The sequence below is a fragment of the Ovis aries genome, chromosome 24, assembly GCF_016772045.2.
Source record: "Ovis aries strain OAR_USU_Benz2616 breed Rambouillet chromosome 24, ARS-UI_Ramb_v3.0, whole genome shotgun sequence".
Taxonomy (NCBI): domain Eukaryota; kingdom Metazoa; phylum Chordata; class Mammalia; order Artiodactyla; family Bovidae; genus Ovis; species Ovis aries.
This window is the reverse complement of record NC_056077.1, coordinates 28,578,701-28,604,727: the sequence shown is the minus strand read 5'-3', so window position 1 is coordinate 28,604,727 and position 26,027 is coordinate 28,578,701. Positions and strand designations below refer to the sequence as shown.

General features: G+C 39.7%; 1 protein-coding gene across 4 annotated transcripts in view; it reads right to left on the bottom strand.

Annotated features, from left to right (window-relative positions):
• The window catches only part of TPST1 (tyrosylprotein sulfotransferase 1), a 91,388-nt gene that overhangs the window by 55,472 nt on the left and 9,889 nt on the right, over nucleotides 1-26,027 (bottom strand). For 2 of the 4 annotated variants that reach the window (XM_060405859.1, XM_015104193.4), the window contains exon 2: nucleotides 12,295-13,240. In XM_060405859.1, the coding sequence (XP_060261842.1) occupies nucleotides 12,295-13,139 (845 nt within the window). In that variant the 5' untranslated portion in view covers nucleotides 13,140-13,240. Of the gene's footprint in view, nucleotides 1-12,294; nucleotides 13,241-21,584; nucleotides 23,517-26,027 lie in introns of those variants that run through there. The other 2 variants (XM_060405861.1, XM_060405860.1) reach the window with 2 other exon arrangements.

The window sequence follows — 26,027 nt, the reverse complement described above, 5'->3', positions numbered from 1 at the left end:
GACATAACCCTCCCAGACTTCAGACAACACTACAAAGCTACAGTAATCAAAACAGCATGGTATTAGCACAAAAACAGACATATGGATCAATGAACAGAATAGACAGCCCAGAAATAAACCACATACCTATGGATAATTAATCTCTGACAAAGGAGGTAAGAATACACAATGGAAAAAAGTCTCTCCAGCAAGTAGTGTTAAGAGAGCTGGACAGCTGCATGTAAACTGATGAAGTCAGAAAACACAAAACAAATTCAAAATGGCTTAAAGACTTAAATGTAAGGCAGGACATCATAAACCTCCTAGAAGAGAACATAGGTAAAACATTCTCAGACATAAATCATATCCATGTTTTTTTAAGTAAGTCTCCCACGGTAACAAAAAGAAAAATAAACAAATGGGACCTAATCAAACTTACAAGCTTTTGCACAGCAAAGGAAGCCATAAACAAAATGAAAATACAGCCTACAGAATGGAAGAAAATAATTGCAAATGATGCAGCTAACAAGGGCTTAATTTCCAAAATATACAAACAGCTCATACAACTCAACAACAACAACAAAAGAACAAATAACCCAATTGAAAAACAGAGGACCTAAATAGACATTTCTCTAAAGAAGACATACAGATGGCCAACAGGCACATGAAAAGATGCTCAATATCACTAATTATTAGAGAAATGCAAATCAAAACTACAATGAGATAACACTTCATACTGGTCAGAATGGCCATCAGTAAAGTCTACAAATAACAAATGCTGGAGAGGGTTTGCAGAAAAGGGAAACCTCCTATACTACTGGCAAGAATGTAAGCTGGTGTAGCCAGTATGGAAAACAGTTACAACGGTTCCTGAAAAAACTAAAACCAGTGGCCGTATGATCCAGCAATTCTACTCCTGGGGGGCTTCCCTGGTGGCTCAGCAGTAAAGAATCCACCGGCAAATATGTAAACACAGGTTCAATCCAGGAAGATCCCACAGGCCATGGAGCACAACTACTGAGCCTGTGTTCTAGAGCTCAGGAGCTGCAACCACTGAGCCCACACACCCTAGAGCCCATGGAATCAAATATGACACAAATGAACCTATATATGAAGAAGAAAGAGAGAGAACAGATTTGCAGTTGCCAAGGGGGAGAAGAAGTGGGGGAGGAACGGAGTGGGAGTCTGAGGTTAGCAGATGCAAACTGCTGACTGGATAAATAACAAGGTCCTACGGTCTGTCTAGTCAAGGCTATGGTTTTCCCTGTGGTCATGTATGGATGTGAGAGTTGGACTGTGAAGAAAGCTGAGTGCCGAAGAATTGATGCTTTTGAACTGTGGTGTTGGAGAAGACTCTTGAGAGTCCCTTGAACTGCAAGGAGATCCAACCAGTCCATCCTAAAGGAGATTAGCCCTGGGATTTCTTTGGAAGGAATGATGCTAAAGCTGAAACTCCAGTACTTTGGGCACCTCATGCGAAGTGCTGACTCAATGGAAAAGACTCTGATGCTGGGAGGGATAGGGGGCAGGAGGAGAAGGGGACGACAGAGGATGAGATGGCTGGATGGCATCACTGACTCAATGGACATGGGTCTGAGTGAACTCCGGGAGTTGGTGATGGACAGGGAGGCCTGGCATGCTGTGATTCATGGGGTCACAAAGAGTTGGACACGACTGAGCAACTGAACTGAACTGAACTGAACTGATTCACTAATAAAGAATCCATCCACTAATGCAGGAGACACAGGTTTGATCCCTGGGTCAGGAAGATCCCCTGGAGAAGAAAATGGCAACCCATTCCAGTATTCTTGCCTGGGAAATCCCATGGACAGAGGACCCTGGCAGTCCATGGGGTCACAAAGAGTCAGATATAACTTAGCGACCGAGCACACATGCACACACTGGATAGCACAGGAAACTATATTCAATACCTTGTGATAAACCATAACAGAAAAGAATATAAAAAAGGAAGTATATTTGAATCCCTGTGCTGTACAGTAGAAATACAACATTATAAATCAACTATACTTCAATTAAATTTTTTTTAATTTTTAAAAGGCATTAGTGAGCTCTGGAACAATTTCAAACAATCTCACATATTTATAGTTGGGGGCCTTCAAAAGAGAAGAGAAAAAAATATACCTGAAGAAATAATGTACAAGTTTTCCCACATTGTATAGTGAAAGTGAAGCCGCTCAGTCGTGTCCAACTCTTTGCGACCCTGTGGACTGTAGCCCACCAGGGTCCTCCGTCCATGGGATTCTCCAGGCAAGAATACTGGAGTGGGTTGTCATTTCCTTCTCCAGGGGTCTTCCTGACCCAGGGATCGAACCCAGGCCTCCCACATTGAAGGCAGATCCTTTAACCTCTGAGCCATCTGGGAAGCCCCACATTGTATAAAAACTCTAAAATCCAGATTCAAAAAGCCCAACAGACTCCAAGTAGAAATTACCAATTTCAGGAATGACAGTTTCCACAGATCATTATAGTTTCTACAGATATAAAAATGACAATAAAGGAATGCTATAAAAAATTTATGCCTATAGATTCAAGAACTGAGAAAAAACAGACAAACTCCTTCTGAAAGATACAAAGCATATTCAAGAAGAAATTATTTAAATAACCTTTATCTTTTAAGGGCTTCCCTCATAGCTCAGTTGGTAAAGAATCTGCCTGCAGTGCAGGAGACTCGAGTTCAATTTCTGGGTCAGGAAGATCCCCTGGAGAAGGGATAGGCTACCCACTCCAGTATTCTTGGGCTTCCCTGGTGGCTCAGCTGGTAAAGAATATGCCTGCAACGTGGGAGACCTGGGTTTGATCCCCGGGTTGGGAAGATCCCTTGGAGAAGGGAAAGGCTACCCACTCCAGTATTCTGGCCTAGAGAATTCCATGGACTATACAGTCCATGAGGTTGCAAGGAGTCAGACACACAACTGAGCAACTTTCACTTTCAATTTCTATATTTTAAAGAAATTGATACCTATTCACAAAATATATTAGTAAAAACACAGAACACAAAAGAAGAGATCTTAAAATGGTCATGGAAATGTCATATAAAAAAAGAACTAGAAAAACAAAACTGACAATTAGACTGACAGCATATTTCTCAAGAGCAACAACTGCAACTAGTGGACAGTGGAATAACACCTTCAAAGTACTAGGAGAAAATTACTGCCAACCCACACTGAATCTGGAGAAGGAAATGGCAACCCACTCCAGTATTCTTGCCTAGAGAATCCCAGGGACAGCAGAGCCTGGTGGGCTGTAGTCTATGGGGTTACACAGAGTCGGATACAACTGATGAGACTTAGCAGTAGCAGCAGCAACAGACTGAATCAAACAAAAATAATCTTCCAAAAATTAAAGACATTCCCAAATAAAACTTAGAAACATTAACATCCTTAGAATAAAAGAAAAATCATTAGTACACCTGATGCACAAATGTAAGCAGCAAAAAACTGAATAAAACCCCATCTTTTAGGCAAAAAATAATGGGAAAAGGGATCACTGGGGTCTGAAGAGTAAAGGAAACATCCTCGTTATTCTTGACAGTTTTCTCTCATCTGTTTCATGGTGACAGCCAGCATGCAGAAATGCACAGTGATGGTGCAAGCAGCTAAAACAGAGAGAAAGCCATACTTCAGGCCAGAATAACAAGAAATGTAGCCCCAGCTAGTATGTTGGGTGGGGGGCTGAAATCAAGGGAAAGAGAGAGCCAGAAAACATGTCCCATAATTTAGTGTATGAATTAACACAACTTCCAACTCATACCTGGGAGAAATGGAAGTAGTACAGCAAAGCCTTTGAGAATTAAACTATGAAATAAATTGCCACCAATGCTCCAAACTCACAAATGATTTGTCAGTGACAAAACCCAAAGCAGTATAGCAAAGTCTGAAAAGTAAAATGATACTGCAAACATTATTCATAGGAGACACAAACTTGAGGTTTAGAAACTAACCAGACTGATTACTCAACAAAACAAATCTTCATTCTCCAGAGGATTTTAGCAGGACTCAGAGACTCAAACCATAACTTCAAAAATTACTCAGATACACAGAACCAAGAAAATGTGATCCAATAATAACGTAAAACACCAAAAGGTGCACAGAACAGGAGGGAACACTCTCTAAGTAATTTGTAAGGCCAGCAGTATGATATAATGAAACTGAAACCTCACATCTCAGATTGAGACTTGAACCCACAGGCTGAGACTTGAACCCAGCCAAACCCCAGACTGGGATGCGAACCCATAGTTTTTAACTAGATTCACTCACCTGGTGTCAGGACTTACTGAGGCTCAGGTTCTATATGTCTCAGGGCAGAAGAAATTCAGTGAGGGGCAAAGTGATAGACAAGGAGTAGATTTATTAATATAGGATGCTTGTGAGAGATATAAGCGGGTAGGCAAGGGGGCTCTGGCCCGAGAATTAAGTGAGTTTACAATCAAACGAAAGTGGGGATGGGAAGAGGACTACCTTCTTCCTCATTCTATGAGTAGACATTAGGCTTGTATCACTAGCTTCTCCTTCACATCAGGCAGGAGACTGATCGTATAAGGTCAAACCAGGACTGTCCTGGTTCTTACTCAAATCAGCAGAAGGGTGGTAACATATACTAAAATACATTAAATCATCTCTGGTTTCATTATAATGAGGGTCTTCTACTTTGGAATGTCATCTTTCCCTTATAGTTCTGTCCTTGGTTCTAAGGATGATTATCTTGCTAGACTTGACTAGCAGGATGCAGGTCTCATTTAACTTAGTGTGAGGCATATCTCATGCTTTCATTGATAAAAGCTTTATAGTTAAAGTGTTAAGCTTCTCAGTCATGTCTGACTCTTTGCAACCCCATGGACTGTAGCCCATCAGGCTCCTCTATCCATGGGATTCTCCAGGCAAGAATACTGGAGTGGGTACCCATTCCTTTCTCCAGGGAATCTTCCCGACCCAGGGATCGAACCCTGGTCTCCTGCATTGCAGGCAGATTCTTTACTGTTTAAGCTAAAGGAAAGTCCTTTATTTTGGACCAGGATCTCCCAAAGTTCCTAAGGCTCCCTCTCTATCTATAATCCCCTAGTGAGATTTCTAAAACTACCTACCTACTCTATCCCTATCAAAACCAGACAAAGAGTGTAAGAATAATAAAAACTACAGGTCAGTATCACTCATGAAATAGATGTAAGAATTCTAAACTAAAAGTTAGCATATCATATGCAGCACTAATTAGATAATTAGTGCTCCACTAAGTTGAAGCTTTACCAGAAATTCAAGGTTAAATCAATATTACAAAATGTATTAATGTAACTTACATAGTAGCTTTAGGGAGGGAAAAAGAAGTCATATAACTGCTTCAATCAAATAACCTCAATGGTAGGTTACTTCTAAATGGCTCTCAATTATTCAGTCACACAGTCATTTAAACAAATTAAAGGTGTGCCTCACAGGTCTTCTCAATTTAACAATAAGGCCTCTAAGAAGCTTAAGCACATTATCCCTTAGGCATCTCAGCAGGAGTCCAAAGCAAAGAATGGTTTATCTCAGAGATTTGTGGGGAAAACTATTATCCAAATGGAACGAACCCCAGTAAGATTTACAGAGGACCCACACAGTTTTTGAGAAGTTTATCACCAGCAACATTACCAACTTGGACTGAAAGAGACAGAAACAGTACAAAATGAAAATACACACTGGATTTCCAGAATTCTTCTGGCAGGAGGCAGTCTGATTAAACCACACAGCTACAAAATATGTGCTATCTTTCATGAAAAAGAAATGATCACTCAAGAGCCCAAAGAGCAGAGCTGAGAGACATGGAAAATAATTCCTAGAATTATTTATATTCAATTGAGACCTAATCAAAGAATGTCTAACATTTTCCCAGATGGATTTCAGAATTGAGTATTGACTATGCCAAAGCCTTTGACTGTGTGGATCACAATAAACTGTGGAAAATTCTTCAAGAGATGGGAATACAGACCACCTGACCTGCCTCTTGAGAAATCTGTATGCAGGTCAGGAAGCAACAGTTAGAACTGGACATGGAACAACAGACTGGTTCCAAATAGGAAAAGGAGTAAGTCAAGGCTGTATATTGTCACCCTGCTTATTTAACTTATATGAAGAGTACATCATGAGAAACACTGGACTGGAAGAAACACAAGCTGGAATCAAGATCACCGGGAGAAATATCAATAACCTCAGATATGCAGATGACACCACCCTTAAGGCAGAAAGTGAAGAGGAACTAAAAAGCCTCTTGATGAAAGTGAAAGTGGAGAGTGAAAAAGTTGGCCTAAAGCTCAACATTCAGAAAACGAAGATCATGGCATCCAGTCCCATCACTTCATGGGAAATAGATGGGGAAACAGTGGAAACAGTGGCAGACTTTATTTTTGGGGGCTCCAAAATCACTGCAGATGGTGACTGCAGCCATGAAATTAAAAGACGTTTACTCCTTGGGAGAAAAGTTATGACCAACCTAGATAGCATATTCAAAAGCAGAGACATTACTTTGCCAACTAAGGTCTGTCTAGTCAAGGCTATGGTTTTTCCCGTGGTCAGGTATGGATGTGAGAGTTGGACTGTGAAGAAGGCTGAGCGCCGAAGAATTGATGCTTTTGAACTGTGGTGTTGGAGAAGACTCTTGAGAGTCCCTTGGACTGCAAGGAGATCCAACCAGACCATTCTGAAGGAGATCAGCCCTGGGATCTCTTTGGAAGGAATGATGCTAAAGCTGAAACTCCAGTACTTTGGCCACCTCATGCGAAGAGTTGACTCATTGTAAAAGACTCTGATGCTGGGAGGGATTAGGGGCAGGAGGAGAAGGGGATGACAGAGGATGAGATGGCTGGATGGCATCATGGACTCGATGGACGTGAGTCTGAGTGAACTCCAGGAGTTGGTGATGGACAGGGAGGCCTGGCGTGCTGCGATTCATGCGGTCCCAAAGAGTCGGACACGACTGAGCGACTGAACTGACTGAACTGAGTGATACCTTGCTTACCCCAATACTTTGGCCACCTGATGCGAAGAAATGACTCATTTGAAAAGACCCTGATGCTGGGAAAGACTGAAGGTGGGAGGAGAAGCGGACAACAGAGGATGAGATGGTTGGATGGCATCACCAACTCAATGGACACGGATTTGAGTAAACTCTGGGAGTTGGTGATGGCAGGGAGACCTGGCATGCTGCAGTCCATGGGGTCACAGAGTCAGACACGACTGAGCAACTGAACAGTGATACCCTGCCCTCTCCCCCATTTACCTTAATTTTAAATAAAAAGGTCTACTATCTTATGCCTGTTTCACCATTTTATACTGGCATTGGGGGTGGGGTGGGGACATAAACTTGTATCTTTAGATGTATCTTCAGATTGAAAACTGTTGTATTCAAGGACCTGTATTTAATAAGGAACTACACCCAAAAGCCTTAACCACAACTAAACCTAATTTATATGGCAAGATGAAGGACTCTGAGCTTGTAACAAGATGAGAATTTTGGCACTTGGCAAGGGAGAAAATATATTCTGCATATGAGTCATTGGCAACCAGAGGGCAGATTGGTTGACTTCTTCTAAAATGATTCCCAACTCCAGGTATTCCTTTGTGTAATCCCCTCCCCTTGATTGGGGCTGGACCTAGAGACTTGCTTCTAATGAATACGGCAAAGATGACAGGATGTTATTTGTGAGATTAGGTTAAGAAGATGTGAATTCTGTCTTGCTCACTCGCCTTGACTCTTTTCATTTGCTTGCTCTGATGAAGTCAGCTGCTGTGTTAGTAACCATAGACAGAAAGCTTCATGGCAAGGAAGCGAGGTCCTCCATCCAACACCCATAAGGAACTGAATCCTGCCCAAAACCACATGAGCTGGGAAACAGTCCCTTACCAGTTAACCTTGACTGCAGCCTGTATGAGATTCTGAGCTATGAGACTCAGCTAAGACAAGCCCATATTATCAACCCACCAAAACTGTGACAAAATACACATTTGCTATTTCAAGCAAACACTAAAGTCACTATATTTTTAGGAACTTCCAGGTTGGTGAACATATCCATATGCAGAGGGCAGAATATCCTTATATCATGGGGCCAGGAGCTTGTTTTGGGACCCTTCCAGACTTCACCCTATGTACTTCTTCATCTGTATCCTTTCTAAGAATAGCACCAGATTTTCTTTCTTAAATGAAACCTTTTAAGTGGGAATAAAAGAGAACTACCAATAACCAATGAAAATATAAGGTACTCAAATTCATTAACAGAGAATTACAAATTGAAATTTCAATGAAGTACCATTTACTCTTACTCAATTAGAAAAATTAAAAAGCCAGGCTGTACTCTATAGTAACATTAAATAAGGTTTGCTGTTTCTTTTTTAAAAAGCCATGTTGATGAGGATATAGATTCCTGGGGATTTTTATATTGACAGTAGCAGTGTAAGCTACTGCAAACTCTTTGGAAAACAATTTGGCATTACCTAATGAAGCTGAATATGAATATCCCCCATGGTCCAGCAATCCTATGCTTAGGTGTGTATCTTAAGAGAAACTCTTGAAGAGAAGAAACTTAAAAAAATGTACATAGCTCTAAACCAAAAACAACTCAAATGGTCATCAATAGTATAAATAATAGTATCTATTATTAGTAATTAATTATATCAGAATAGAACTATGGCCATAAAAACAAATTAAAAATAGCTATACACCTCAGAAAGATAAATCTCAAGATAATGTTAAAAGAAAACAAACAAAAATGGACAGAAGAAACAGACTATAATCCCATTTATCTGAGGTTCACAAATAGGCAAACTAAACAAACAAAAGGGGAAAAACATGACAATAATAACAGATGATCACCATAAAGTAGTTTCAAATATTGCTACTGTAAGGCCAATCTGCCCTGTCAGTGTTCCGAGAAGAGCTGTTCAATCAGGTGCCCATTTTGCTTCGTTCATGAGTTAAGACTAGTGGCTCAGATGGTAAAGCGTCTGTCTACAATATGGGAGACCTGGGTTCGATCCCTGGGTTAGGAAGATCCCCAACCCACTCCAGGACTATTGCCTGGAAAATCCCATGGACAGAGGAGCCTGGTAGGCTACAGTCCACGAGGTCGCAAAGAGTCGGACACAACTGAGTGATTTCACTCACACTCTCTCTCTACACTGAAAAGCTTATAGAAAATGTGTGGCAACAAAAGCTTATGAGGCACTTGGTACTGTACTAGGTACCATGCTAGGTGTTTCATGCGCATGTTTTTGTTTTTTTGACAGAGCATAAGCATTTAATAATAATTTAAAAATATATACTATAACATTTATGCCAGGGCCTGTACTAAAGGCTTTACAGTAATTTTAATTTAATCCTTACAACAAATCTATGAAGTACAAACTATGATCATCATCCACAATGGGTACAGTTATCATCATCTTGACAATAATAATAATAAAGATAACAGGTAACACTTTTTGCCACACTGTGCAGCTTGTGGGATCTTAGTTCCCTGACCAGGGATTGAACTCAAGCTCTTAGCAGCGAAAGAGCAAAGTCCTAGCCACTGGACCACCAGGGAATTCCCAATAGGTAACATGTTTGATCACCTACTAATGCCAGGCACTGGGCTAAGACTTCATAGTCACCTAATTTAGTCTTCAGGATAACCTTAATGGATATTGTGTCTATCTCCATTTCCAGGATAAGAAAACTAAGGGTGAAGATGAGGTAACTAAGAATGAGCAAAATCAAGTAAATCACTCAAGGTCATACAACTAATAAAGGATAGAGCTAGGATTTGGACCTTTGTCTGACTGTTCAGCCACTTTCACAGTCGTAATTTTATTTAATATTCATAAGTTCTGTAATGTAAATATAACACAGAGGTTAAAAGCACAGTTTCTAAAGTTGGAGAGACATGAACCCATATCCTCTTTCTACTGTTTCAACCGTGGAACCGAGAACAAGCTCCTCAACCTCTATGAGAGGGATAGGCCTTTCATCCATTAAATGGAGGTTTTTAAAGTATCCATGGGTAATGGTGAAAGGGTAAATATGAAAACTGAGATAAAGCATATGTAAATAGTGTTATTTGAAATATCACATAGTAATGGAAAAAGAAGGAACTATTGCTATGTAAAATAATATAGGTGAATCTAAATGTTACATGACAAAATCCAGGAACAAGATAGTAAACAGACATGATAGCATTTATATGAAGCTCAAAAACAAGCAAGATTGTCTTTGAACTTCATATGCAACCTCATCACCTCTGGTGAAAGAGACTGAAACAGTGGTTACTTTGGCGATGAGGAGGATATTGACTAGGAAGGAGTAAACAGGAGTCTCCTAAATGCCAGTTATTTTTAAACTAACTTTATATGTATGGTGAGAACACAAGTGTATAGAGATGTAAGCATTCACCAAATTGTACACTGAATATTTGTAATTTACTATATGTGTTAATTAAAAAATAAAAACTCATAGTGGCAAGTCTTGGAATAGGCACTGGAAGTTCTAGTTCTGCCATGTGTGATTCTTGACAAAGCCTAAAACTTCACAGGGTATGCATTCCATATACTACAGCTAAATAAGGTCTCTTCCCCTTCTAAAGTTCACTGATTCAAACTTCCTATGAATTTCCTTGGCCACCCATGAGGCATGCAAGAGTTTAGTTCCCCAACTAGGGATCAAACTCATGCTCCCCTGGAGTAGAAAGTCCAAAGTCTTAACCATTGGACTGCCAGAGAATTCCCTGCAAAATTATTTCCTCCTGATTTCCACGGAAATTTAACTTCAGCTAATCTCTTTACTCCCTACTTGGAGAGATGGGGGGTGTTAATAGGCTTATTTTATATTAATAGATGGAACCAGCATCAGAATTTCTGGGCCAACATATAGGCATACAGAATAAAATGCTTACCTAGAAATACAGATGATTAGAAACAAGTTATGGTCTATTATATGGAAAGAACAATAAACTATGATGACAGGAGCTAAAACTGTAATTTTTTTGAATCAATGTAAATAACCTAGAGCCACTAGAGTGATGATACCTAATAATTTATAGTCAGTAACTGAAAGCTAGCTGCAGAAAAGTAGCTGTTCCTTTCAAATTATCCATATGAGGAAGCAATGTCTACTGCCCAAGTTCTACACTTGAAAAAAGTCAAGAAGACATTCCTTGATAGGGGCAAGTAGGACACACGAGGGAAGTTCGTTGCTTTTTCTTTATTTTACAGGGGATATATATCACTTTTATAAATGGAAAGATAGAGTCAAAGTCAACTTTTCTTCATGAGGAGATGCTACCTGAATTTAAGAGTACTTTTTATATCATTATGTCCTTATTTGATGTGTACGTCATCTTATCAGATCAAGTCAACCCAACCTAGTCATCACTTTATGAGAAAGGAAGAAAAGTGCAATGATTTTAGAAGTATTTTAATTCAAGGAACTTCTAGTATGGATTATGGATTAAACTTCTAAATTTCAGTGATTCTCTAACCTTTTATAAAATTCAAGGGAAGATGTATTCATCAGATGACTAAAGAAAACACTAGATGCAATAAAATGCCATGGACAAAAGTACCAGCTCATTTAGACCAAAGCACAGATTCTAATTCTGGCCCTGCCACCTAAATTTGAGTAAATCATTTTGATCTTTCCGACTCAGACCTCTTCCCTATAAAATGAAGGGACTGAGTTAGATAATTGTACCTTTATTTTTCCTCTCACTAAAATGTTCTATATACTTGGAATTTACTATCTATGGGCTTCTCTGGTGGCTCGGATGGTAAAGAATCTGCCTGCAATGCAGGAGATCCGGGTTCAATCCCAGGGTCAGGAAGATCCCCTGGAGAAGGAAATGGCAACCCAGTGTTCCTGCCTGGAGAATTCCAGGGACAGAAGAGCCTCAAGGACTACAGTCCATGGGGTCACAGAGCAACTAATACTTTCACTTTCAATATGGTAGATGCTTTTCCTCATATTGACCATACTCTACACAAAAGTCAACTATCCTTATTAACAAAAATATCTGGAAATTAAATATCAGAAGCCACTAAATTTGAATGATGGACTTGAAAGTCTGCAGTGCTTTTACTGCTATAAACTGGGTTTGCCTCCATCAAGTACATAAAAAGGATAATTCATCAATTCAAAAATGAATTAAGTAAATGAAAGTGTAATGAACCAGTTAGAGAACTTTTTAAGAACTCACTGATGAAGCTCTCTCTATTCCAGGAAAGGGCTATAGTTTACACACACACACACCCCTTTATTAGCTGAATATAGGGTCAAATAAAAAACATAAAATCTACTCACTTTGACAGAGATACTCCCCCAGCTTTTCCAATCATCTCTTCATGGTGTAATACTGAGTGGTTCCAAGGAATTTGGAGGAACTTTAAGACTGTTCTCATCCACCGTTCTGGATGTAAGACAAGTTGCTCATAGTGAACTAACATGCATTTTTTATAGCCAACCTCCATACACTGGTTATACATGGTCTCAATGGCACGATTCCACTTGGTCAAACAGTCCCTATAGCTGTTCAGGTCAAATCCAGCTATAGTAACTTTTCGAGAAATCATTGAATGCACTGATGCCCGGCCATCTCGGACCATCAGGAGAAATTTGGCATTGGGGAATAACCTAGCAAGGTAAGTTAAGGATTTCAGGGCAAAAGGATCTTTATTACATAAATAAGGGGCTGGCTCCCCATGCTTCACAATGATTTCTAGTAAGAAGGCCTGCATGGCAGAATCCAGCACTTCATCGGTGACACCAGCCTCATCCAAGCGTATTTTCTCCTTACTCGACCGTGACCATATCTGCTTCAGAGCCAGGATTCGAGGAATGACCCTGGTTTCCTCTCCACAGCGAATATCAGGGTGTGCATCTAGCATGGCCCTCATGAGCGTGGTTCCACTCCGTGGCACACCTCCAATAAATATTAAAGGCATATCTTTGTGATAGGCAAAGGTTTTATTGGCTTTGATGTCCAGGGCAGTTCGCACAGTGGTCTTTATGTTCTCCAGTTTGAGGGGCTGGCTACGTTCTTCTATTCGGTGATGGCATTCCATGGCGTGTTGGCCCAAGTAAAATACAGTCACAGAACTAATCACCAGACATGCCAATAGTAAGTTCTGCTTCAGTTTTCCAACCATCTTGATGTGATTATCTTGCTATTAAACAGATATTTTGCTTCAAATGATTTTCAGAAAACATTCAGGCCATTGACAGTGCACTTCAGAAAGATGACCAACATCTAATAGAGAAGGAAAAAGTTATTTTACCATCACACTGAGATTGTTGACAAATTTAATAATCAGTTATCACCATTACATTTGAGCTAGAAAGAAGGTGAAGCAGTCTTAAGTACACTGATATTCTTAGAATACAAACATATATAAATGAAAGCAAAAATAAATCAACATTTCTAATCAGAAACAGCTTTTCTTTATGTAACAATACTGAAGCTACAGACATTGCACAGAATGGAAAAATAAATAAAATTATTTCTAGTTAGTCAAGCAAATATTCAATATTCCCAAGTATGTTTCAAGTCTAACTCAAGGTTCATCTCTGATAATCAGAGCTGCTTCATCCCCAAGAATTCATTATCTCCACATTCTACTTTAAAGATAAATTACAGAAGAAATATACAACTTTCAAAATTTTAACACAGTTTATTCATTCTTTAAAGTATTTATTTAGATACAGTCCAGATACTTGGGCTTGGCTGAGGATAAACTTTGAAAAGGACAGCAGTGCAATGACCCCTGCTCTCAAGAAACATAGTCTCATGGGCAGACAGATACACAATGACAGTAAAATGTGATCAGTGCCTTAATAGAAAGCAAAGGAGACCATGGGAGTATAATGAAAAAGCACACAAAGCATGCCTCAGGAAGCTACAAAAGCCTTATATGAAACAAGAGGAAAGACTACACTAAGCAACAGAAATTTGTGTGCAAAAGCACAATGGCATGACAGAACACAGAGTAATTAGGTGACAAGAAGTAGTTCAGAAGAGCTAGTATAGGGTGCAAAGAAAACTGTGTGTCTGTGATCTAGCCTTCAGAAGAATAAATAAGATCTGGGCACAAAGAATATTCTAAACTGAAGATACACCATGACCAAACACACAGACACATAAGAGCAGAGGCATACATGTTAGACACATATACTAGTGCATGTAAATTTAACCTGAATTTCAGAGAGCAAGCGTGGTGTTTAATTTTATCTGTCAACTTCGCTAGGCTATGGTGCCCAGTGTTTGGTCAAACACCAGTCTAATGTTTCTGTGAAGGTTTTTTTTTTTTTTTTTTTTGAAATGACTAACAAATCAACAGACTGAACTGTGAGTAAAGTAGGTTATCCTACAAAACATAGGTGGGCCTCATCCAACAACTGAAGTCCTTAAGAGAAAAGACACATTTCCTGAAGAAAAGGGAGATTTTCCTCAAGACAACAAACACCAGGGAAACCCTGAGTTTCCAGCCTACTGCCTTGAAGAATTTAGACTCAAGGCTAACATCACCTCTTACCTGCCAGACTGTTGTATGGATTTTAGAAATGCCAGAGCCATAATCACATTCCTTAAAAACTCTCGGTTATATATATACAGATATATATGTATGCATATATATATATATGCTGCACTCAATATGTCAGCAAATTTGGAAAACTCAGCAGGGGCCACAAGACTGGAAAAGGTCAGTTTTCATTCCAATCCCAAAGAAAGGCAATGCCAAAGAATGTTCAAATTACTGTACAACTACACTCATTTCACATGCTGGCAAAATTATGCTCAAAATCCTTCAAGCTAGGCTTCAGCAGTATGTGAACCGAGAACTTCCAGATATATAAGCCGGATTTAGAAAAGGCAGAGGAACCAGAGATCAAATTGCCAATATCCGCTGGATCATAGAAAAAGCAAGCAAATTCTAAAAATACATCTACTTCTGCTTCATTGACTAAGCTAAAGCCTTTGACTGTGTGAATCACAACAAACTATGGAAATTTCTTAAAGAGATGGGAATACCAGACTACCTTACCTGCCTCCTGAGAAACCTGTAAGCAGGACAAGAAACAACAGTTAGAACTCGACACGGAACAACGGACTGGTTTAAAACTGGTAAAGGGGTACATCAAGGCTGTTTGCTGTCACGCTGCTTATTTAGCTTATATGCAGAGCACATCATGAGAAATGCCGGGCTGGATGACTCACAAGCTGGAATCTGCCGAGAGAAATATCAATAGCCTCAAATATGCAATGGTACCCCTTTACTGGTAGAAAGTGAAGAGGAACTAAAGAGCCTTTTGATGAAAGTGAAAGAGGAGAGTGAAAAAGCTAGCTTAAAACTCAACATTCAAAAAATGAAGATCATGACATCCAGTCCTATCACTTCACAGCAAATAGATGGGGACAAAGTGGAAACAGTGACAGATTTTATTTTCTTGGGCTCCAAAATCACTGCGGATGGTGACTACAGCCACAAAGTTCAAAGATGCTTGCTTCTTAGAAGAAAAGCTATGACAAATCTAGACAGCATATTAAAAAGCAGAGACATCACTTTGCTGACAAAGCTCCCTATAGTCAAAGTTATGGTTTTTCCAGTAGTCATGAACAGATGAGAGTTGGACCATAAAGAAAGGTGAGTGCCAAAGAATTGTTGCTTTTGAACTGTGGTGTTGGAGAAGACTCTTGAGAGTCCCTTGGACTACAAGGAGAGCAAACCAGTCAATCCTCAAGGAAATCAACCCTGAATATTCATTGAAAGGACTGATGTCGAAGCTCCAATACTCTGGCCACCTGATGCAAAGAGCTGACTCATGGAAAAGACCCTGATGCTGGGAAAGATTGAGCGCAAGAGAAGGGGGTGACAGAGGATGAGATGGTTGGATGGCATCACCAACTCAACGGACATGAGTTTGAGTAAACTCAGGGAGATAAAGAAGGACAGGGAAGCCTGGCGTGCTGCAGTTCAAGGGGCTGCAAAGAGTCAGACACAACTTGGCGACTGAACAACAACAATCCTGACTGACAGTGAGTACACCTGGGGAAATTACTAACTATACTGGAAAAAGTACATTCTGAGAAGCATGACTTCCAGCAATGAACTAATGAGAAGGTAGGCTAATTCTCGCTCCCTGTTGCCCCCTCCCCTACCCCCAGGCCACAGAAACAAATTATAAAACAGGATGAAACTGACCAAAGAAATACAACAACCCAAGAAGCATTTATGTTTTAAAAACTGCTCAACACTGAGTAAGAACAGTGAGAACCGCCGGTATTTGTGCCTGACTACTCCCACCCCACCATTCATCCACTCAGCAGATGCAGAAGTTCGGCAGAGTAGGGCAAAGCAGAACAAACTACAAGGCCTAGAGCCTTTGAAACTGGAATCAATGGAGATCACTCAGGCTGAATGGGAGCGCAATGCACATGCCCCACTGTGCTGCCAGTGTGACATTTCAGCCAGCACGTGTGCAAGGAGCGAGAAGAGCTCAAGTAGGTTGAGGCTGTAGCTCATACACCTGTTTGCCACAACTACTGAGCCGGCACGCTGCAACCACTGAAGCCTGCACACCTAGAGCAGCCTGTGCTCCACAAGAGAAGTTGCCACAATAAGAAGCCCACACACCATACCAAAGAGTAACCCCTGCTTGCCACAACTAGAGAAAGCCCAAGCAGGGCAATAAAGATCCAGCACAGCCAAAAATAAATAAATAAAGCCTTTTTTTAAAACAGACTGCAAAGAAAAAATTAAGACAATTGGTAGCAATATAGCATTGAAATATCTATGCAGAAAACTGTATCCATAACATAGAAGGCAAACTTCAGATGTTACACCAGTATTTAATTTAAAAGGGAGTAAGTGGGAGGGAAAGAAAATAATGGAGAGAAAAGCTAGCAATATAAAGAATGGAGAATTAAGATTCAACCTGAGGAAAATAACATTTTGGCTGAAGAAACTAAAACTGTATCACAAGCACAAAGGGGAAAAAAATCTTTCTGAAATGAAGAAAAGAGACATTAGTTTAGTTTATACATGTGAGGGCCTACCTTTCAAGCAAAACAAACGACAATAAACTCAATCTGGAAACATCCTGGCAATTTCAAATACGATGATTTCAAATTTCAAATACAGTTCAACTTCAAATGTGAATGAAACAGTTCTGCAGGCTTCCAAACAGAAAAAGAAAATAAAGCCAAAGGACCAAATAACAAAGTAGCATTAGATGTTTCTACAACATTAAATGCTTATTCTCTGGTTTTCTTGTAAGATACCTTTCCTTATTTTTCAAATTTGCTACAGTGAACATGCATTACCTTTCTAAGTGGGAAAAGAAAAACAAGTATTTTAAAAATAATTGGAATAGCCTTTCTTAAAAACTGATAGGTAAAAATCTGAAGAATGAGTAGGAATTAGGTAAAGAATGCTAAGAAGAGCATTCTAAGCAGAAGTAAATGGATACACAAAAGCCCTGCAATGGAAAGGCATTTTTCAAGCTTTCAAGGAGCAGGCTAAGGCTTAAGTAAGCAAGACAGGAAGTGAATGAAAAATGAAGCTGGAAAGATGGGCAAGGGTCAGATCTTATGAGTCAGGGACTTGCCTGGTGGTCCAGTGGTTAAGAATCCACCTTTCATGGGAGGGGGGTTCATGTTTGGGAACGCATGTAAGAATTAAAGATTTTAAAATTAAAAAAATTAAAAAAAATTCATTTAATGAAAAGGAAAAAAAAAAAGAATCCACCTTTCACTGCAAGAGACACAAGATTCAATCCCTGGTCAGGGAACTAAGATCCTACATGCTGTGGGACAACTAACCCCACATGCTGCAGCTAGAAAGCCTACATACCACAACTACAGAGTCCACCTACTCCTGGGTCTGTGTGCCACAGTGAAAGATCCTGCATATCCCAACTAAGACCTCAATAAATAAATACATATTTTTTAAAATAAAAACATCTTGTGGGTCAGGTGAGGGATATAAAATTTTATCATAGACACCATCAGATATGACTCATGTAAAGATTCTAAGCAGGGAGTTACTTAATTCTATTTAGGTTTGGCCAAAACTATTTTAAAAAACAAAGTTATAAGATTCACAATTCCCAATTTCAAAACTTACTACAGGGATTTCCCTGGCAGTCCAGAGTTAAGACTGTGCTTCCAGTGCAGAGGGTGCAGGTTTGACTCCTGGCCAGGGAAACTAGGAGCCCGTATGCTGTGCAGTGAAAAATTAAAACACAAAACTTAAAAAAAAAAAAAAAAAACACAAAACTTACTACAAAATGACAGTAATGAAGTTACTGCAATACTAGCATTATAAAACAGGCATACAGATGACTGCAAGTCCAGAAACAAACCATTAGATTCATGGTCGACTAACTTTTGACAAGGATGCCAAGATAACTAAGTGAGGAAAGAGCACTCCTTTCAACAACTGATGCTAGGACAACTGAATATCCACGTGTAAAGGAATGAAGTTGAATACCTATTCACAAAAATTAGCTCAAAATGAGCTAAAGACCTAAATGGAAGAGCTAAAATGATAAAATTCTTAGACAAAAACAGAAGTGCAATTAGGTCATAGTTTCTTAGATACAATACCAAAAGTACAAGAGAAAAAGAAAGAACAGATAAACTAGACTTCATCAAACTTTAAAACTTTTGTACTTCAAAGGACAATATCCTAAAGGTGAGAGACAAACCAAAAACTGGGAGAAGATATATGGAAATCACATCTTCAGTAAGGGAATTGTATCCAGAAAATATAAAGAGCTCACAATTCATCAATAAGGACAAATAACCCAATAAAAAATAGACAAAAACTCTAAACAGCTCTTCTCCAAAGAAGGTATACAGATAGTTAATTAGCACATGAAAAAATGCTCAACAGTGTTAGTCTTAGGAAAACGCAAATCAATACCAAAATGGGATACCACTTCAAACCCACTAAACAGCAACAATAAAAAACACAGACAGTAACAAATGAAGATGCAGAGAAACTGAAACCCTCATTTATGCCAGTGGGTGGGACTATAAATCGGTGAGGGCATAGTCACTTTAGAAAACAGTAAGGCAGTTGCTCAAAAAATTAAACACAGAGTTACCATACCATTCAGCAATTCCACCCAAGAGAACTGAATACATGTGCCCACAAAAAGAACTTGTACACAAATGTTCGTGGCATCATTATTCATCACCAAAAAGTAGCAACAACCCAAACTGAGTAAATAATAAATGGTACATCCATGCAATAGAGTATTATTCAGTCATAAAAAGGACTACTGATACATGATGAACCTTAAAAACGTTATGCTAATCGACTAAAGAAGCTCATAAAAGATCACATATTGTATGATCTCATTTATACAAAATATGCAGAAAAGGCAAACTTGTAGAGACAAAAATTAGTAGGTTCCTGGGGCTGAGGGGAAAAGGAAGACAGAAGTGACAAACATGTGGTTTCTTTTTGGGGTGATGAAAGTGTTCTAAACCCAGGTTGTGGGAAAATCTATGGTATGTGGATTACATCTTAATCATACCGCTTTTTAAAAAAAGGACTACACACTTATTACGATGGCTCAAATAAAAAATTCTGACAGACAATATCAAGTGCTGACAAAGATAAGGAGTAACTCGTTCTCACACACTGCACAATGGTACATCCACTATAAAAAAGAGTCTGGTGGAGTCAAATGACATATATGGGCAAAGAATCTAAAAAGGAGTGGATATATTGGACTGCAAGGAGATCCAACCAGTCCATTCTGAAGGAGATCAGCCCTGGGATTTCTTTGGAGGGAATGATGTTGAAGCTGAAACTCCAGTACTTTGGCCACCTCATGTGAAGAGTTGACTCACTGGAAAAGACTCTGATGCTGGGAAGGATTGGGGGCAGGAGGAGAAGGGGACAAGAGGATGAGATGGCTGGATAGCATCACTGACTCAATGGACATGAGTCTCAGTGAACTCCGGGAGTTGGTAATGGACAGGGAGGCCTGGTGTGCTGCGATTCATGGGGTCGCAAAGAGCTGGACACGACTGTGCAACAGAACTGAACTGAAGCGTAACTGATTCACTCTTCTGTACAGCAGAAACTAACACAACATTGTAAATCAATAATACTCCAATAAAAATTAAAGAAAAAGAGAGTCTGGTAGAGTCTAATAAATGTATACTTATCATACAACCTAACAAGTGCACTCCTGAGTTCTATAGAAATGAAACCTACACTTCGGCTTGAGGCTCCAGAATGCTCAGTAGTTGTGGAGCCTGGGCTTAGTTGTTCCGTGGCATGTGAGATCTTCCTGGACCAGGGATCGAACCCATCCCCTGCACTGGCAGGTAGATTCTTAACCACTGGACCACCAGGGAAGTTCTTCTACTCTGAATTTTTAAAAAAGAAATTGCTAGGTCAAAGGGTGTAAGATGCACTTGATTTTAAAACTTTTAATACATATTTTATTTACCTCTTTCTCATTACCCTACATTCAAATCTGACAAAATTTCTGCCAGCTCTCCCTTCAAAATATAGTCAGAATCCCACCACTTAACACTTCCACTAGGACCATCCAGATTCTCCACCAGGATTTCTGAAAGGTGCCCTAACTTCTACTCCTGCCCCCACAGTCTGTTCTCAACTCAACAGCCAAAGAGATCTTTCCAAAACTTAAGTCAAAATGTGTCAATCCTCTGCTCAAAGCCTGGTATTATCTTTAAAAATGGTCTTGAAAAGGTTTATTTGAAGACATCCAACACTAAATCTCACGTTAAATTCCTGTCTCATTCTACTCATTCTGTCAATAGTCATCAAAAGCACTGATGGAAGTCAGGCTTATTAACACTATTCCAAAACAGTAATTTGCTGTTCAAAGTGAAAATTAGAGGCTTAATAAGGACTCAAATGAAAGCAACTTCCTCTTCACTAAGGGACAGTCTGGAGTAAAGAAAACCCTGCCATGTATCCCAGCATGTCTCCTCACAACTTGATGGTTGAGTCAATTAACATAATTTGAGGTGATTTTTTTCAAGCCTTCATTACTGTTGTATTTTAAATTGAACACTGTCTTCCCCAACACACTTAGCGGAAAAAAGTATGTTCTATCTCCCCTTCCAAATACTCAAAAGCAAGTCAGACAGTAGTCAAAGGCCTTGTAAGAGATACAGAGAAGGAAAAGAAGAGGATTCTTGGCTTCCCCATAAATATTCCCATTACTTTTCACTGTTCATGAAGCCTAAGGTCCTGTCTTTAGATGTTTCTTAACTTGAAGAATCATAACACATGAGTGCTACTTTACATCATTTGGTCCAAGGCCCAAGTAGCACATTCTTCTCACCACCTCTTTAAATCTTACCTGTTCTTCAAAGGTCACTCTTCATTTATTGGGTATATTTTACTTACTCCAAAAGATTTTAAAGATTTCCTGAAGCTCAGAAACCTTGTCTATGTCCCGTCCCCTACTACAGCATGCTTCACAGAGCTCAAGGTCGCAGTGTACACTGAGCCTTCAAAAAGCATCAGTAAACTACTCAGACTGAGAAGGAAATCTCTACAGAAAAGAGACTCTGCAGAGCCTGAGGCCTCTATTCGTACCTCGATACTGAGTCTTCTCAATCTCCGGAGAAAAGCAGCTCTATAAGAAGGAAGCACAGTGCAAGCTTGTCTGATAATCACCGCTACACATTTGACCGCTGTCCACCTGCACACACACACACATGCACTCTTACACTGGCCTCTTTCCACTTCCTCAAGTCCACATCACTGTGTTTTCAGACAAGGAAGCTCAACATTTTCTCATTTGGGACATTCACAAAGCTGAGGCTGAGCTAGAAGGAAACATGAGAAAGTTGAGTCTCATTTTTATCTCCAGGAGGAAGAAAAAGCACAGCCTCAGACATATTTGAAAAATTACTATTAACAAGACTTCTCTTCCCCAGAAAGCCAAATGAAAGACTCCCAGAAATAAAGTTCTGGAGAAAAAGAAAAGGCTGACATTATACTTCCATACTTGGATCACTAAATTTTACAAAATTTTCTAAGCAAACAGTTTCAGTCAACAAACATAGGGGTGTAAGAGACTGGTAGACCATGCCCAACACTCGGCACATACACACAGGCCCACATGTGCTCATGAGCACATTCTTTACACTCTTCCTTTAAAATCTGGGAAGTAGCCATGTGCTACATACAAAGATATTCTAGGTAGATTTCCAGCAAAAGATAAATTATAGGAATGCAGCAATCCCCTAAAGCTTTCTTTCCTTTGTTAATCATTAGCTTCTTGCTTTCTGTGCTTATTCATGCCAACCAATGTGGCAAACAGAAACAGCCAATGGTACCTTGCCTTCTGTCCAAAGTCCCGTCTAGAGATGGTTTCTCTATTTGCTTCCAGCTTTTTAGCAAAAGGAAAAATTCATGTGTTTGAACTTGACGATTAGTAAGTGTCCAGGGCTTAATTTGAATGAGTTTGGTCATTCAGCAGAAATTTCAAATAAGCCCACTGCTGTAAAACCAATCTTTATGTCCGCTCATGATGAGAGTACCAACACAGGAACATCCATTTCTAGCCACCCCCTGGGGACCGGCACTAAAACAAATGGTGAGAAGATTACAGCATACACAACTGCTGATCTCTGGGAATCTACTGGGACTTTGGGAGTGTACTAGGATTTTGGTTTCAATAAACCTCATGGCCAGAAGGGAAAAAGCTGGACCTAGTGCCTCATAGTCAACAAAAGAGCCCGATTGCAGTACTTGGATGCAATCTCAAAAACGACAGAATGATCTCTGTTCGTTTCCAAGGCAAACCATTCAATATCACGGTAATCCAAGTCTATGCCCTGACCAGTAACGCTGAAGAAGCTGAAGTTGAATGGTTCTATAAAGATCTACAAGACCTTCTAGAACTAACACCCAAAAAAGATGTCCTTTTCATTATAGGGGACTGGAAAGCAAAAGTAGGAAGTCAAGAAACACCTGGAGTAACAGGCAAATTTGGCCTTGAAGTACAGAATGAAGCAGGGCAAAGGCTAACAGAGTTTTGCCAAGAGAACACACTGGTCATAGCAAACACCCTCTTTAAACAACACAAGAGAAGACTCTACACATGGACATCACCAGATGGTCAACACCAAAATTAGACCGATTATAGTCTTTGCAGCCAAAGATGGAGAAGCTCTATACAGTCAGCAAAAACAAGACAGGGAGCTGACTTTAGCTCAGATCATGAACTCCTTATTGCCAAATTCAGACTTAAGTTGAATAAAGTGGGGAAAACCACTAGACCATTCAGGTATGAGCTAAATCAAATCCCTTATGACTATACAGTGGGACTGAGAAATAGATTTAAGAGACTAGATCTGACAGAGTGCCTGATGAACTATGGATGGAGGTTCGTGACACCGTACAGGAGACAGGAATCAAGACCATCCCCAAGAAAAAGAAATGCAAAAAAGCAAAATGGTTGTCTGAAGAGACCTTACAAACAGCTGTGAAAAGAAGAGAAGCAAAAAGCAAAGGAGAATATTAAAATTTAAAAAATAAAAAACTAAAAAAAAAAAAAAAGCAAAGGAGAAAAGGAAAGATATAAGCATCTGAATGCAGAGTTCCAAAGAATAGCAAGGAGAGATAAGAAAGCCTTCCTCAGTGATCAATGCAAAGAAACAGAGGAAAACAATAGAATGGGAACAAATAGAGATCTCTTCAAGAAAATTAGATACCAAGGGAACATTTCATGCAAAGATGGGCTCGATAAAGGACAGAAATGGTATGGACCTAACAGAAGCAGATATTAAGAAGAGGTGGCAAGAATACACAGAAGAACTGTACAAAAAAGATTTTCACAACCCAGATAATCACAAAGCTGTGATCACTCACACTCACCTAGAGCCAGACATCCTGGAATGTGAAGTCAAGTGGGCCTTAGGGAAGCATCACTACGAACAAAGCTAGTGGAGGTGATGGAATTTCAGTTGAGCTATTTCAAATCCTGAAAGATGATGCTGTGAAAGTGCTACACTCAATATGTCAGCAAATTTGGAAAACTCAGCAGTGGCCACAGGACTGGAAAAGGTCAGTTTTCATTCCAATCCCCAAAAAAGGCAATGCCAAAGAATGCTCAAACTACCACACAATTGCACTCATCTCACACGCTAGTAAAGTAATGCTCAAAATTCTCCAAGCCACGCTTCAGCAATATGTGAACCGTGAACTTCCAGATGTTCAAGCTGGTTTTAGAAAAGGCAGAGGAACCAGAGATCAAATTGCCAACATCCGCTGGATCATGGAAAAAGCAAGAGAGTTCCAGAAAAACATCTACTTCTGCTTATGACAAAGCCTTTGACTGTGTGGATCACAATAAACTGGAAAATTCTTCAAGAGATGGGAATACCAGACCACCTGACCTGCCTCTTGAGAAACCTGTATGCAGGTCAGGAAGCAACAGTTAGAACTGGACATGGAACAACAGACTGGTTCCAAATAGGAAAAGGAGTACGTCAAGGCTGTATATTGTCACCCTGCTTATTTAACTTATATGCAGAGTACATCATGAGAAATGCTGGGCTGGATGAAACACAAGCTGAAACCAAGATTGCCGGGAGAAACATCAGTAACTTCAGATATGCAGATGACTCCACCCTTATGGCAGAAAGTGAAGAAGAACTAAAGAGCCTCTTGATGAAAGTGAAAGTGGAGAGTGAAAAAGCTGCCTTAAAGTTCAACATTCAAAAAACTAACATCATGGCATCCAGTCCCATCACTTCATGGTATATAGATGGGGAAACAGTGGAAACAGTGGCTGACTTTATTTTGGGGGGGCTCCAAAATCACTGCAGATGGTGACTGCAGCCATGAAATTGAAAGACGTTACTCCTTGGAAGGAAAGTTATGACCAACCTAGACAGCACATTAAAAAGCAGCACATTACTTTGCCAACAAAGATCCATCTAGTCAAGGCTATGGTTTTTCCTGTGGTCATGTATGGGTGTGAGAGTTGGACTGTGAAGAAAGCTGAGCGGCAAAGAATTCATGCTTTTGAACTGTGGTGTTGGAGGAGATTCTTGAGAGTCCCTTGGACTGCAAGGAGATCCAACCAGTCAATCCTGGGGTGTTCATTGGAAGGACTGATGTTGAAGCTGAAACTCCACCTGATATGAAGAGCTGACTCATCTGAAAAGACCCTGATGCTGGCAAAGATTGGGAGCAGGAGGAGAAGGGAATGACAGAAGATGAGATAGTTGGGTGGCATCACTGACTCAATGGACATGGGTTCGGGTGGACTCCAGGAGTTGGTGATGGACAGGGAGGCCTGGCGTGCTGCAGTTCATGGGGTCGCAAAGAGTCGGACACGACTGAGCAACTGAACTGAATGTCTAGGACACAAATGGAGACAAGAGCACACGTTAAACTCAAGCATGGCATTTCTAAAGTTCAAATCCAATGAAATGATGTCTGGGAATTACTTCAAAAATATCTGAAGGCAGATGTGTGGGAAGGAGAGAAATTAGATGAGTACGAGTTAATGACTGTTGAAGCTGAGCAATGGGTACTTGAGGGCTCAACATAATTTATTTCTGCATATGTTTGAAAATTTTTATAATAAAAGGGTTAAATGAAATAAAACAAAATAAAAAGTTCAAGTTACCAAGTTCTAACCTTCTCAGACTTATAAATCAGAGGGCCATGGCAGGCTAACCATTCCTATCCTAGATTCTTCACTTATGTTTATTGTCTTAGTCACCCATGAGAGACAACCCAAAGAAAAGAAAAAACAAATTTGCTCAAACTATACACTCTTATTCAGTTATTCAATTGGGCAACTTTCCCACCAACCTCTCAAGTTTAGAATATGAAATTATTCAAGTAACTACAATAGGAAAAATAGGAAAGAAGATGCCACTGAAATAATATAAAGGCAGCCTAGTTTATTAGTCAGAAGACTTGGGCTCTAATCTGAAATTGATTTTATCTTAGCCATATGGAACTAGACAAATCACTGAGCATCAAGTTCCTCATTCATAAAACTGGGATAATGAT